The sequence below is a fragment of the Astatotilapia calliptera genome, chromosome 18 (assembly GCF_964374335.1).
Source record: "Astatotilapia calliptera chromosome 18, fAstCal68.1, whole genome shotgun sequence".
Lineage (NCBI taxonomy): Eukaryota > Metazoa > Chordata > Actinopteri > Cichliformes > Cichlidae > Astatotilapia > Astatotilapia calliptera.
The window spans coordinates 1,841,498-1,856,464 of NC_137439.1; the positions used below are offsets into that span (position 1 = coordinate 1,841,498).

The window sequence follows — 14,967 nt, forward strand, 5'->3', positions numbered from 1 at the left end:
GGTAGAGTCCTCCGTCAGGAATGAGATATGTGTGTCGACTTTTTATTCTCCCTTAAAATTATTATGCCATAACGCTGCACAGAGCAGCTCTGCTAACAGTTTTTTTCATCTTTTTGATCGTTTTCATTATTGTTTGTTCTTGTTGTTCTTGTTTGTGTTTATATAAAGTATTGTTGCACCTGTTTTCCTCGTATTGACGTGTCTTTCTGATCTCGTGGATCTGTTTTGGCTGTTTTGAGGCCCTTTTTTGATCACCCGGGCTCTCTGGACTCGTTTCGGGCTTGTTTGTTAGTTTGGTGGCATTTTTAAAGTTATTGAATAAATGTCCTTTTGTTCTGAGTCTTTGTCTCAGTGGGTCACTGGACTTGTTTTGCAGGTCATCTTGTCACTTGTTGTGTGCATGTTTGTAATGTGAGTGTTTTTGTGGATGTTTATTACAGCTTGCAGTCGGGTTGGGTTTCTTTTCGGGTGTTTTCGGTCGTTTGCGTGTCTGTGGGGTTACTTTGCTACACCTACGCGGTCTTTTGTGTCGTCACGTTGCGTGTCTGTGGGCTGAGGCCGAGCTCTTATACAGCCGGACCTCAGTGCGGATGCAGAAGATCCTCCGGGCTCATTAGAACCTGGTAATACTGACTCGTGTCACGTGGTCAGGTTCAGGGAAACATCCCGTCAGCCAGACGTCCCTGCGCGCTCCTGACTCTCCTGGCAGGAGCGCGCCCGGTCAGGCTCGTGCCCGTCCCCGTGCGGTGGACTGTGAGTAGCGGCAGCGGCAGAGAGGGGCAGCCCGCCGGAGGCACAGAGACCACCGCGTGACTCTCGGTGTCTTCCAGCGGCTTTCGCGGACCTAACGGCTGCCTCTGTGTGGACTTTTCTCGGGGACAGAGGTAGGGCGCTCCCGGTCTCACCTGGACGCTGGTTTGGAGGAAGTTTGCCCCTTCAGCTACGCCGAGAAGCGGAACAATGAGGGAGAGCCAGCCGGGCAGCCGGACCCGAGCTAACGGCTAACAGGGAGCAGCTGGGCGGTGAAAGCGACCAAACTGTCCCGTAACGGATCCTCCCGACACTTTTTCCGCTTCCTCTCCGCGCGTGGACACTTGGACTCGCCGCTCCGGGACTGTCTCACACTTGTGGAGGGACACTTGAAGCCACAGCAAGTTTTTTTTCTCTGCTTTCGGACATGGAGACGGACTCGCTTCCAGGCGACGTGGATTCTCTGCGCGGCGGGCTGAGCCTCCTGGATCCGCTGGTGGACCGGATCCTGGGGGACGCTGTGTCACAGCAGCAGGGCTGGCTCCGGGTCTACGGTAAGAAGAACACACTGGGGGGGCAGGACCGAGACCCGGCGGCCGGGCGGGTCTCGGGACCGGGGTCAGCAGGTAGAGAGGGCACCGGCCACCTTTCGGATAGCCAGGTATCCGCCTAGAGCCCAGGCCGAGGTCATGGAGGCCACCGGGGGGACCGGGAGCTGCAGCTCCGTGAGGTTTCGACTCAGCCTCCTTGAGAAGGGTTCCTGGGGCCAGACTCTTAAACTGCTCTGGTTCCCTTACCCTCTTAATAATCCCTTAAAACTTTCTTGTTCTCTGAAGGTTCAGGGTTTAAAGCTTAGACCTCCTGAGACAGACTGTCCTTACAGGAAGCACTGCAGCGTTTAATCGCAGCTGAAGCAGAAAAGGTCTCCCTGAGTTTAGTTTGTCAAAATAAAGCAACAACACTGCTCTTAATCTGCACTCAAACCAGCTGACCTCAGTAATCTGAATCGTCGGGGAACCTCTCAGATTAGATTAGGGTCACACAGTCCTGCGTGTATTCAGGAAGCGGCTCAAAACCACAGAAACGTCCCAAAACATTCAAAGTAACCATACAAATGCCACAAAACAAGAGTGTTCACAACGCGATGCAAAAACACCACAAAAGCCCACAAAAAACAAACAAGTCCCAAGTGACCAAAAAGAGACGCAAGATGAACCAATAAGGATGCGAGATAACTTCAGAAACGCTTAAATCTTATAATAATCAAAACATGACTAAAGTCTAAAGTGTCCAGATCTTTAGAATGAGACGTAAAGTGATGGGAAAGGAAGTGCAAACAGTGGCGTTAGTCCTGAGCGCTGAGTTTATCCGGTGTGTTGAGTTTTATTCACAGGTGGAGTCGCTGATGTTACTGTTTTAAAGCGAACAAACCTCAGACACCCACAATAAAGCCACATGAATACAGCCACAAGTTTCCAGCTTCCAGTGTGTAGCGAACGAGAAGCTGACAGAAAGGTCAGAGGTCGCTGAAACTGTAAGGAGACGTCTTATTCGCAGTCACATGGGGCCGTGTGGGGCTGTGACTCACAGCGGCGTCCTGTGAGGCAGAAAACGGTAACATGACTCAGTTTTTCTGCGCGGACTTCACACGAGAGGCCGGTGCTGCAGCTGCTGTCTCATGTTTCCCTGCAGGACTGCTGCTGCTTCACTTCCTAAAATAAAAGCTTCAGAGCTCTGTGAGACCGAACAGTTTTCCAGGACAGGCGGTCACATGGCGGCGTTGGCGAGGACTGAGAATGCACTGAGTAATCACTGATGGCTGCAGTGAATTACAGAAACTCTTCTGTGTTTATTTAAATTCACCTGAGGGACACAGCCTGCAGGTGATGTTGATACTTTCAAAGGATCCTGAAAACATGGGAGAAATGGGCGTCTGAGTCGCTGCTCTGAGTTTGGACCCGACCCTGATAAGGATGAGCAGAAGAGACTGGATCGTGTTGCTTAATGTGACATCAGAGGGCGAATTTTAGTGTTTTTCTCCTTTCAAATCTCCTTTTAGATTCAGAATGGAAAGTCAGAGTCATCCAAAACACTCAAAATAACCAAAAGACATTCAGAGCAGCAAAGTGTTCAGAATGAGACGTAAAGTAACTGGAAAGAGTCTCCAAATGACCACGAACACGTGGAAAGTCATTTCTTAAACACTCAAAATGAACAAAAAAAGAGACACAATGACAAAAGAAACACAAACAACCACAAAGAGGCTCAAACTGGCCACCAAACAATGAAACACGACTCTAAAACACAACATGACGCTAAAAATGGAACAAAATGATCACAAAGGGATGTAAGCAAAGAAAGCCACAAAAAACCAAGTCAAGAACTACCAGACAGATGCACAAATTAATAATAATAAGGTGCAAAACTAAAAAACCAAAGTGTTGAAAGACAAAACCAGCACAGAGTGAAAACACTGAAGAATAGTCTGACTGCCTTTAATCACCTTAATGATCCCAGTTATAAAGTTTAAAACTTCTAAATTCATTCAGTCTCAAACTGAACCCAGAGTTTCTCGATGTTAATGTAAGAATAAAGTCGTGTTTGTCACTTTAGACCTAAAGGCTCCGGCGGCCCATGAACTCATCCGAAACTGGGAATAAAGTGGATGAGTGAGGCTGAAGTGGTGGTGACGTCCTGTGAACCAACAGGGTGGAGCATTGAAGGCTGCTATGACCCATCACTGATGTGTTCATGAACCTGAGCGTGATTATAACTCGGTTTATTTTGAACGTAGATGTGCACGCTCACAGAGGCCTGAATGCAGCGCTGCTATCTGTAGCTGCGAGGCTGCATCAGGATGTTTGCTCTTCCTCCTCCACCTCCTCCACCCTCCCGCTGTTGGCAGGGTGTGATGTCAGCAGCCAGTTTGTGCCGGTGATCTCACCGGGCAGGACTCCGGCTCTGGCATCGGGTCCTCGCTGCCCTCCGCGGCTCGCATTCCTCAAATAGATTCAACAATGGCTGCCGCCGTGCTGCCTTCAGGTCCACCTCACTGCAGAAAAATGCAGCGGCGGGTCGTTTGTGTTTTTCTGCTGCATTCACGTTACATCAGAGGGTGGGGTCTCCTCCACCCTGCCGGTGTATTTACAGAGCAGGCTGGGGCCTCGTGTCAGACTGTGTTGAGTTTGTGCTGCTGAGACGCTGTAGCAGCTTCCCGCTCAGACGGGAGGAGGTTAGCGCTGGAATTTCTAATCAAAGAATACCAAAACCTGCACTTCCTCTTAACGTCCACTGGAGGCTCCAGCTGTGAGTCTGTCCTACAGATGCCTGTGTTAAAATGTGCACCTTTACAGCAGAAACAAACGTCTTTTTAAAGCCTGTTTAAAGTTAGCATGATTAGGGGGTGTGGCCTCTTTGACCGACAGGTGGATGGCGACTCAGGCGGCTGTAGCTGCTGGCGCTCTCCTAGCTGTCACCCCTGTACCATGTTGGTGCTGTTGGAGCATTTTAATGACATCATGTGACCTATAACGTTCCTTCCTTTCTGAGCTAACCAGGTGTGAGGTGATACCTCAGTGATCCACCCTCTGGTCTGTGTACAGTCTCCTCTGGGCCCAAGAGTCCAGCCTGCCCGATCCTGAAAGCAGAGAGTGTGTCCGTGTTTGTGTGTCTGTGTGTGTGTTATGTTGTGTTGCAATAACTTTATTTGTGGTGGGCGTTCTGCCCCGATGGACGTACGACACTAAGAAGCGACGAAAGAGCGATCGATGCGAGACGTTGATCAAACTGCAGGTGAAGCTTCCTCCTGCCGCTGTTTGGATCCAGCGTCTCTCTGAAAGCATCGACAGAGTGCATTATCCAGAGAAAGGCTGCTGTACGTAAGCCTATTAAAGCTGACCGCAGACAGACGCTTAAACACATCGCAGAGCCTCCTCCTCCTCCAGCCCACCGGCTGAGAGTGTCAGGAGTTAACACGAACGTGTTGTGTCATTTCATCCCGTCACGGATTAATCGTCAGGCCGCTCCGAGGATTTATCCGGAGAAGAAACGATGATGTTGGAGGTGTCTGGACAGCAGACTCGCACTCCGAAGGTTTCCTTCCTCCTGCTGTCATGTTGAAGCCCCACTGAGGTTCTCAGCCTCCATATTGGACGGGGATTCTGGGAGTTTGCTGCCGGTGAGCCCATTCACACCTGAGCTTCCTGCGGGACTGACGGGACGTCACGTTCCTCTGAGGCTGCACGTGAGAAACGAGCAGAAACGGATGTTTTCTTTGGCCGAGTCTGTTCTGTAAAAAGCGTAAAGCTGTCGTGAGTGGGTGCTTTCCCAACTTTTGGGATAAATATAGTAGATCTTATCTTGGAAAACAGGATGTTTAGGTCCAGAAAAAAGGTTTACTGATGGGACAGATGTGCAGGAAAGACGAGCCGGTACATCAGCTGTGGTTGTTTTACTGAAATGCAATCAAAGTTTGAGAAAAACAAGGTGATGGGTTGTTTTTTTCTTCCAGCTTTGATCAGATTCCTTCAGATGTGAAGTGGAATAAAATCCATCTGCCTGAACATGGATACAGAGCCACACGAGCTGATTATTTAACAATATGATGGTTTCTGTCAGCGTTTCAAACTCGTATTGAAATACTTCAATTTTCTGATTCCTCCTGAGCTGGAGCTGTCTGCACGAATCAAAGAAGCTTTTATAAGCAGGAAGAAGCTGGAGAGAAAGGGGCGAAGCAGTCTGTGAGCAGTCTCCAGGGTTGTGGACAGACTCGGTCGGTTGCACCACGTGAGAAATCTGGCTGGAAATAAGCGGTTAGCTCAGGGAACAGCTCGATCTTCTGTATGAGTGTGTGTCGTCTGTGACGGCTGAGAAAATCCTGGATCTTTTGTGTGTGTGCGTAAACAGACGGGACAAGATTTAGAGCTGGATCCCAAACGCAGGATCCAACCACGGGGCTCGCCTCAGCGCTTGGCGTGGGCGTGTCCGTGCCTGACCTTTTGATGATGAGTTGGTGAGGACTGAACGATGGATGTGATCCACTGGCGTGTGTTTGAAGTGCTTCGTGTTTGACGTGGAGGCTCCGGGGCAGGAATGGAAGACGCGGTCGTTTGCTCTTCAAACTGAGACGCATGTAAACATATTTTCTAAGAGTCGGATTGATCTTCGCGGATCTTCAAGGAATCTCCGCCCAGAGTCTGCGTGTCTGAGTGGCGGTGTGGTTCATCAGTGTCGGGGAATGGGTTCAGGTCTGAGCGGTGGTCTGCAGGACAATGGAGGCCGATGGGAGCAGGAAATGGAAAGTTCCTCACAGGCCTGGCTGTTTTCAGGATGGGGGCGGTGAGGCAGGATTTCCTCTCTGAAACAAAACAGGAGCAGTCCTGCTTCTCTGGACCAAAAAAAGCTGCTGTCTATTTCAGGGCAGGGTGGGAAAAGCACCGGAGGATCCTCGGGGACGACACGCACTCGGCGTAATCACACAGCGCTGGATGTGTGTTTTTATTTGTCTGATGCGAAGGGAAATCAGTGCTGTGGTAATCAGGGTTTGTTTTAGATTCAGGAGAAAGAAACCATGAATAAAAAGATTTGTGTCTGTTATTTATAGATGTCAAATGAAATAAAATGATCGTTCATCCTATACCTTTACAAAGAAACCCTCTCTTATGTCTGTGTGTTTTATATACTTTGCATTTTGCTCTTACACTCTACCAGACTCCATTCACAAAATCTATGATTTTACATCTCATAACACACAAGCTGTTTGTCTGCCTCCTTGAATGATTATTGTTAGTAGTCTTGGACCTGAATGTTTTCACTGTTTGTTTGGGATCTAAACTGACCAATAAAAATGCAAAAGTCACACAAAGTAAACCAGCAAGGCGGTTTTTTACCTCGAGGTAAAAGATGCTGTTGTCAGTGGACTGTGGACTGCAGTGAGTTAAAGGGTTTTAGTGGGTCAGTCGCAGCAGTTTTGGTCTCTATAGCTAATTTATCTACCTCATTATAACTGTGGGGTCAGGTTTTTATAACACACCTGATTCAATTGTATTAGGGCCTAAAGTTTACAAAAATAGGGGTGTGGCCTCTTTGACTGACAGGTGAATTTTCCAGATGCTTCGTATTTTTCTTCCCTTTTCAGACGTTAATGAAGGGAAACCAGCTTTCCTGTTTATGTGTCACATGATAGCAGGCTCCTGCATTCAGCAGGAAGTAATCAGATTACTTCAGAGGACGTCTGCCGCTCTGAAAGCTGTGAGCGGAGAGCAGAAGTGGATCACTGTGTCAGAGCGGCTGCAGATTAAAGCCTGAGTTGTGGATGAAAATTGGATTAGTCAATCGTCTGAGCACCAAACGCTGCTGCTGTCTGAGGAGGACGCTCACGCCGCCAAACAACCAATCAGACACCTTGTTTGTAGTTTAAATCAACACCTGAGTGTTTGGGCGATTAAGCCGCTCAAAGTTAACTTGACCTCGAGAACATCAGCCGACTCGCTTCCTGTTTGTCGCTTCACGAGGCTCTAACGTAGATATTTTCAGCTCTGTTTAGCTTCAAACTCGGATTAGAAGTTGACTTTATTGCCTCGGGGTCGGTGTGTTAGCTGCTGTGGCTTTCAGTCACCTGCCAATTAATTTGGAAATAAGTAGTTTATCCATCAGAGGCTTTTATTTTAATATGCTCCTGGAAGAATCATTGATTGATTTCTCCAAATGAACTTGTGACTTTGTAAAATGTTGGACGGGCCCCTCTGGGTTTTAGCTAATCTGAAGTATGTGTGAATGATGGGAAGTAGGGCTGAACGATATATCGCATTTGCGATAATATCGCGACATGATCAAGTGCAATTTTCTAACCGCAAAGGCTGCGATTATACTCTGGACATGTCCAAATTCATGGGCTGCATCCTCCTGAGGCCGCATTTGTAGACCGATTACGTCACAGCGACGCGCCGAAGGCTGTCCAAATTACTACCATATCCCAGAATTCATAGCGCGGCCCAGCCAAACTCCAGTTTCCAGCAATGGCGGCCGCTACTAAGTTTTAAAATTACTCATACTAATCTTTCTGGGTCACAAAATAAACTTTTAACATATTTTCAGGCGAGAAAGTAGTTGTGTAAACATCAAATATCTGCTCGGTTTATCAAGATATCCCATATTTGCAAAAGTGCTTCGACGTTTTCAGAGGCGTCTGCTACCCACCAGCTCGACAGCTAGCCGGGAGCTCGAGGGTTACTGATGCGGCCGAGAACGGCACAACTCCCGGCACATCATTTTCAGATCACCGCGGAGTTTCGCTGCTCGGGTTAAACGTAATATATAAGTCACTTAGACAACCTAAAAATGTTATTGTTGGGCTTTTTTCAGTGTTTTGTTTGTTCGTGAGTAAATCGGTTTGGCTGAGATTAAAGTTATTAGATTAGATAAAATAAAACTTTATTAATCCCCCGGGTGGGTTCCTCCTTGGTTTTCACACAGCTGACTAAACGTCAAACAGAAAACTTATTAAACAGAAGTATGAGACAGTCGAGAATTTACACCAGTGTCTGGTTATATTTTAGATAGCAAGAAGCAGACGGCCGAGTTTATTAAACTCCACCGAGACAGCGGTGACGCTAATCAGAACTAGACCGTCCAATTCCACGCCTTTAAATTTTAAAGGCGTGTTTGTGTGTGTGTTTATACAATTGCTATTATGTTTGCACTTTATGTGTAATGTTACTGACTGCAGAGATCAGTAAGATGTGTGTATTTTTTATTTATTAGTTTTATTTATTTAATATTATTTTTTAATTGAATGACTGTCTAGTAGTTCACAGATGTCGAAAAACTGAGTGTGGTAAAGCCACTGATTTTGTTTATGTATATTTCTGCAATCTGCACATTGTACTGACTTTCATTTTAATGTTTACACCAGGGTTCCTTGTCAGCACTTTATGCTCAGATGTTTGTAAGCTAAAAATAAACTATTGTGTATGTTCAAATATACTGTTGTGATTGAAGAAGTTAAATAAAAATGTCAGTCATCAATTCATGCATCACCTCATGTCATCATAACAGAGGTCTGTCTTCCAGGAAAGAACAGTTTAAAATTAATGTAATATAGTATTGGCCATACTATATGATGTATTGCTTGTCTTTGTTTAATAATACAGAAGACAAAGACCTTAAAAAATAATCGCATATCGCATCGCAATCGCAATATTGGGGCAAAAAATCGCAATTAGATTATTTTCCATAATCGTTCAGCCCTAATGGGAAGGCGGCGTGTGGTGGTGTCACAGACCGCTGCGTTGATCTACCGTGCCACTGCTGTCACAGGCTAAAATCTGGAGCTGCTTCGGCTCCTTTCAGATGATGTTTTTGAGTGTTTCATGCGGCCTCCTCACATCCAGCCGCTGATCTTGAACTTCCTGTTTTCTGGAAGTGTGCTCCGTCCTCAGACCGTCGAGGGCCAGCCCGCCGGCCTCCAGCTGAGACTCCAGCCTGGATTCCTGAGCTCCGAGTGGCTTTGGTGCTATCAGCTGCTGATTTACAGCTCTCTTTATGGCTGCGAGTTATTTTTAGCTGGAGGCTGCTGCCGCTGCCCGCTCTTCTCCTGGCTTCCTGCAGGACGGAGATGAAAAGTGAACAAAGTGGTGCCTGATGAAGGGACCAGCAACTTTAAGCTGTTGCCCCGGGTCAGTCCTGCAGCCTGTTCTGCTCACTTTGCAGCAGTTTTATGTGTAAACATGTGGGCCTGGAAGATTTCTGCATCACGTCTTGAATGAATGCAGACACATTAATGAAGAATGAGAGAAAGTGAGCAGTCGAGTCTGTCAATGAGGAAAAACGACCGAACTAAGGCTGAGCTGAGTCTGCAGTCAGTGAGAGGTTTCTGTCGCTGAATCTGACAATCGATCACGGATCAGTTTGTGCTTCTGATCCACTCTGATTTTGTGCAGAAGTTTTCATAACACTGATTCATTTTAATGCAATAAGACTAAATTATACCACAACACTCACCAGAGAAGTTTTAATCCACGTCTTCCGTGTCACTGCTGGCTTCCACCTGACTTCCTGTTTGTCTCCTCTCTTCCTGTTTTGTTTCCTTTCTCTGGAGGAGCATAAATGTTTGTAGGACTTCCTGTTTGGCCTTTAAACTCAGGAAATTGGGGAGAAGCATCAGTCCGGTTCAGTCAGAGTGAGCTGTTAGAATCGGGGCTGGTATCTGAATGCAGGTGAAATGAGACCTGCCTGAGCCTTGATGTTCTCTTTGCTGCTTGATGGCTTTTGGGCGACTTTTCAGACGAAACAAAGGACTCAAAGCATGCGTGGCTTCTGAACTGGCGGTCCACTCCTGGAAATTGTAATTTAGATTTGTAATGTTGTCTGAGGTATTTATGTTTGACGTTAGCGAGCCGGTTTCGGTCTAAAACGTCCCATTCCTTCGATCTTATTGGAAGTTTATCCTGAATCCATCCATAGAAATCTGTCCACAGCCTCTTAAGAGGAGCTTTCATTATTTGTAAGATTTGTTTTTTGCATTTGGCCTTTTTTGGACAGCACGGTGTAGATCGGAAAGCAGGGACAAGTACGAAGGAATGAAACGCAGGAAACAACCTCGGGTGGACACGATAGCTTTCGTTTGCCTGATCAGTCAGGTGAGCTGTAGCAGCGCCCGTGCTCTCATTTTTTAATTTCTAAAGGAAGTGTTTACAGTTGTGCGTTTAGCTGCTTAGACTTGGCGTGAACATGTGTTTAAACTGACGTGGAAGAGGAACCGCTCGTCCTGATGTTGACCTCTGGCCTCAGACTCGGTCAGTTGCCGCTGGCTCGAGGAGGACTTGCCTCCCTCTGATTCCGCTTAACCTCCCCGAGTCTTAACTCTGACCTACATGCAGCGTCGCTTCATTATCCAATCAGGGCTGATATGTGGGTCAGCCAGGGCGGCGTGCCTTTAAAGTCCCAAGAAGAAGAAGGTTGATCTGAGAGTTGGAGAGAGTTTGATCTTTTTCCTAACTGCATCAGGGCCACGAGGAGCACATGTTTGAATCCTCCAGGAGCTCAGCTCTGTTTTCTGTAACGCAGTCTCACGGCAGTTTGTAACTAGTCAGGGACTCTGAACATGATCGTTCATCCGTCCGCTCTCTGTTTGTACCCATTTACACAAAATGAATATTCTCAGAGGTTGGAGATGTTGGGGTTTTGCTGCTCACAGACCACATGTTGATTCTTAAATGTGTCAGAAGTTTCTATTTATTTTGTATTATTTTGAAAATGTTGGCATTATTAAAATATGTTAGTAATAATCATTAAAACTATTTAGAGCGACTTTTTGGGTTTAAATTCTAAAAAGTTAAAACTTCTCCCAAAGCGCCGTTTTCTTGGTACTGCGTGCTCGCCAAAAACTACTCACAGGAAATGTACTTCCTGTTACAAAGCCGCACTGACCATCTCATAAAAACAGGTCAATTTGTGTCCACGATCAGGGACAAACGATTTTTATGAGACCAAGCCGACCAAGCTGGTGAGGTCATTGTTGCGGGTCCCACAGACTCCTCCTCCTCCGCGTTGGGCTGCAGTAGATCTACGTGTCGCAGACAGGGATGGTCCTCCTGTTCCTGTGACCTGAACGGTCACTCTGACCAGAACCTGCCATAGGTGGAGAACTGGTTCATGAGCCATGAGGTGAAAACTATCATCACAAGCTTCGTTCCACAACAGCGGAGATGGAGTCCACTTCCAGTCCGGCCACTGGGGGGAGGAGCTTGTTGGAGAGCTGGTTGATATTTGTTTTTTTTACTGTCACAAAGTGTGTGATGATATGTATTCGGGGGTTGTTTGCAGCCTGAGATCGCCCTCAGCTTGTATCTTGGCCACGTTTGGCCTGCTGCAGGTGAACCTCCAGCTCCACGTGGAGGACTGAACGCTCTCACATGTAACCTGCAGCCTGAACAACAACGACAACAAACCTCCTCATTTCCATATTATGAAACTCGCGGAGTGAGCTGCGGGGATTTTTCTATCTCGCTTCTGCTGCTTCAAAGCTTCTCTATCAGCGGGGCTTGAATAAAGTGTCCTCAGAGCTCCTCCCTGCTCTCTGGGACTCTGCTCCTGTTTCCTCTCTGGTCACAGAGGCCTCGGGGGGCGGGGGGACATTCTTCAGTCCTCATGAATATTTAGGGCTCACAACATGTATGGAGGCCTGAGAGCTCAGAAATTTAACCCAATAAACAGAGAATGACTGGCCTGAATGTGGGTAAGAGCTTGACTAAATTACACTCAACTATACCAGTTAAATGTTTTTGTATCAGCGCGTCCAGATTGTGTTCTGGCCTGTGTTACTTTCATAGATAGTAAACGTACAGATCTTGCCTCCTATTCTTCAGATCCTTCTCTGCTGCTACGTGTAGAATGAATGGAAATGGGTATTATAAATATTAGAGGATATCACTGACTGAATTTGGCACTCTGTGGGTTACTTTTAAGCTACCGAAAACCTTTTTCTTTCCATCCACCTACTATTTCCAGCTGCCCACCCTACACCACAGACTACAACCCATCCTGGTCCCTCGCAAAGTGCATAAATCGCCAATGTGGGAAGTATGAAAGGGGGATTTCCCGCCTATTTTGGAGCAAAATTCAGGCTGTTTGCAAACTGCAGCAAGTCTACAGATCTAAATCCATCCATATGATTCATTATGAGAGCTCTGCGTCATCGTCATCGTCGTTGCTGCTGAATAAGAACCAAACCAGGAAACTGATCAGAAAAAGGAGAAGCTGATGCTCGACGCTGTAGTCTTCATAGGGGAAACCACAGTCTGCTGCTTTGCCTTTGCTCAGCCCTGATTGGCTGGCCTCGGTCTTTCTCTGGCTCTTGACTTCCTCCCAGGAAGACGAACGTCAGCCCACAGAAAGCGAGCGAACGGCAGCTCCAGCTCGGCGTGCACATGAGGACAACCTGACGAATCCTCATCCGTCCGACCCGCCGGGGTCGTGTGTCCGTGTCACAGCACAGCTGTCGGCGAACCAGCAGTGACGGCCATTTTGGGGGCCTCCATCTGCTCGTTGCTGCCTGGAGGAAGCTTGCGTGTGCTAGACTATGAGTGGAAGTGGCGCCCACCCTTTGATCGGTGAGGGTCTAATCCAGGGGACCTTGTACCACTGGCACTTTTACAGGAGGCCCTGGCGGAGAACCAACACCCCACCGGCTTCTGAGCAGTTATTGGACAAATACAAATGGGAGACATCTGCTCGCCAGGCGCCGAGGTCGGCCGGTACGTCCACTCCCGAGGGCAAAGCACAAACCATGGAGCCTTCTCACCGGCGATTGCTCAGCCTGCCGAGGTTCGGCACCCTCCCAAACCCGAAAAAACGTAGCGGGGAGCCCGGCGCCCTGCAGAGGATCTTTCTCCGGTCGATGTCCGAGCCCGGCGCCAACAACGACAACAATAGGGAACCGCTCAGGAAGGTAGAATCGGTCGCCGAGAGGAGCACGCCATCCGTCAGCAGCTTCTTTAGCTCGCTGTCTCGAAGGATCGGCAAAGTCCTGAGGGAAGAAGGCGGAGGCAGCGAAGATGAAGGAGGAGAGGACGGTAGGGGTGTCTACGTCATGCTTGTGTCCTCTTTTAAAAAGTTTTCTTTTTAACAGCTTCATTTTCACTTAACATATTAAAAGCACGATGAGATGAAGAGAAGACAGTTGTGTTGCCTCCGGCTCAGAAGCTTTGACGCCAACACAAATAGACACCAGGAACTAGCCTGAATTATTCTCTAAAGGGAATCCCCCAGAATTCTTCCCGGGTGGTTTTCTCTCAAACAGCAGAACTTTCAGAATAAACAGGAACCTCGTTCGGGGGGAAACCGAGCTGTTAAAACAGAGTTTTAAATCCTTACCTGAATGTTAAAGAGCAGTCCGTTGGTGTGTTCGCTTCAATGTGCTCAGAGTTGGTTTGTTTTTTGGGATCAAAGTTTTGCATTCGTAGGGGGATGGCCTCTCTCCCTGGCAGGTGGATGGAGACGCAGGCGGGTGTAGCTGCTAGCTGTCCACTAGGCTTCACCACAGCTAGTTGGAGGCCCTGAGCTGGACCTCTGGGCCATGCTTGTGCTTTTGGAGCCTTTCAGAGCTTTTTTAATGACATCATCTGACCAGTTATGTGGCTGCTGTGAGGTTACTGCACTTAGACCGTCACTAAGGTCTGCAGGGTTCTACGATTTTATTTGGGCATTAATTAGCAGGTATCTGTGATGCACCACATGCAACACATTCAGCATAATTTGTTTGTTTGTCTGTTTTCTTTTTCTTGAACGTTGTAATGTCGCTCTGGCCGTGAAAATCTCAGCGGTCAAATTAAATTAAGAGCAGTCCGATTTAGCTGGATCGCGCAGGTCTATAAAAAGCATTAGCATCATTTGTGTGAATAAGGTAGAGCGAAACATTAAAACGCAGTTCAACCAGTCTGTCTTATCAATATGGTATAATTACCTCCTCATTTACCTCCACTAGATCACTGCCTCAGAAACTGACCTGAACTATTATTATGACGATGATACAAAAATTCCCACATGGTGAAGTTAAAGCAGAGTGATGTTTCTCTCCTGTGGCCCCTGCAGCTTCATTCTACTCTAAGGGAGGAAAACCTCGGCTGTCCTTTGTGCTCTCAGAGAGGTTTCCTCCTCCTCCTCCTCCTGCTCCTGCTCCTGATTGAAGGCTGGAAATCTGTCTGCAGCTGCTTCACCAAACATTTACATTCATGCAGAGTGTGTAAAGCTCAGACAGGCAGCCAGTCTGAAGGTTAAGTCATGCTAATTGCAGTTTCCACTACAACCTCACATGAGGAAACATTTAGAGCCTGCAGATAATAAATGTGTGTTTTCATGCAGAACTCGCTGCTGCATCAAGTCCCATTAGTTCTCCAACACAGCTCCTCTGAATATGAATAATTGTCTGAATTAATTTTCTTTGGCTGATATCAGAGCCACAGAGATCTTTGAATGACGAAGTCTATAGAAATTCAGAAAACACAATAAAATACCCATGTATGTACGCAGAAGCAGCTTTTGAACATCAGGGAAAAAACAGACCCGATTCTGAAATCAGTTTTATGCAATCAGAAACGAGTCATTGCAAAAATCCATCTCAGTCCAAATTCAAGATTTAAACCAGCCAAGTGTGAAGCAGTCCTGGAGTCCAGTTTGTTCGGGCCTGAATTATAAATAATTTCAGGGCGAATGAAACCA

At 47.1% G+C, this 14,967-nt stretch overlaps 1 protein-coding gene across 5 annotated transcripts in view; it reads left to right on the top strand.

The window, feature by feature from the left end:
• The first annotated feature begins 661 nt into the window (after positions 1 to 661).
• The window catches only part of rasal2 (RAS protein activator like 2), a 63,636-nt gene continuing 49,330 nt past the window's right edge, over positions 662 to 14,967 (top strand). For 4 of the 5 annotated variants that reach the window (XM_026149132.2, XM_026149131.2, XM_080292341.1 and 1 more), the window contains exon 1: positions 10,934 to 13,322. In XM_026149132.2, coding sequence (XP_026004917.2) covers positions 12,830 to 13,322 — 493 coding nt within the window. In that variant the 5' untranslated portion in view covers positions 10,934 to 12,829. Of the gene's footprint in view, positions 1,305 to 10,933; positions 13,323 to 14,967 lie in introns of those variants that run through there. The other variant, XM_026149134.2, reaches the window with a different exon arrangement.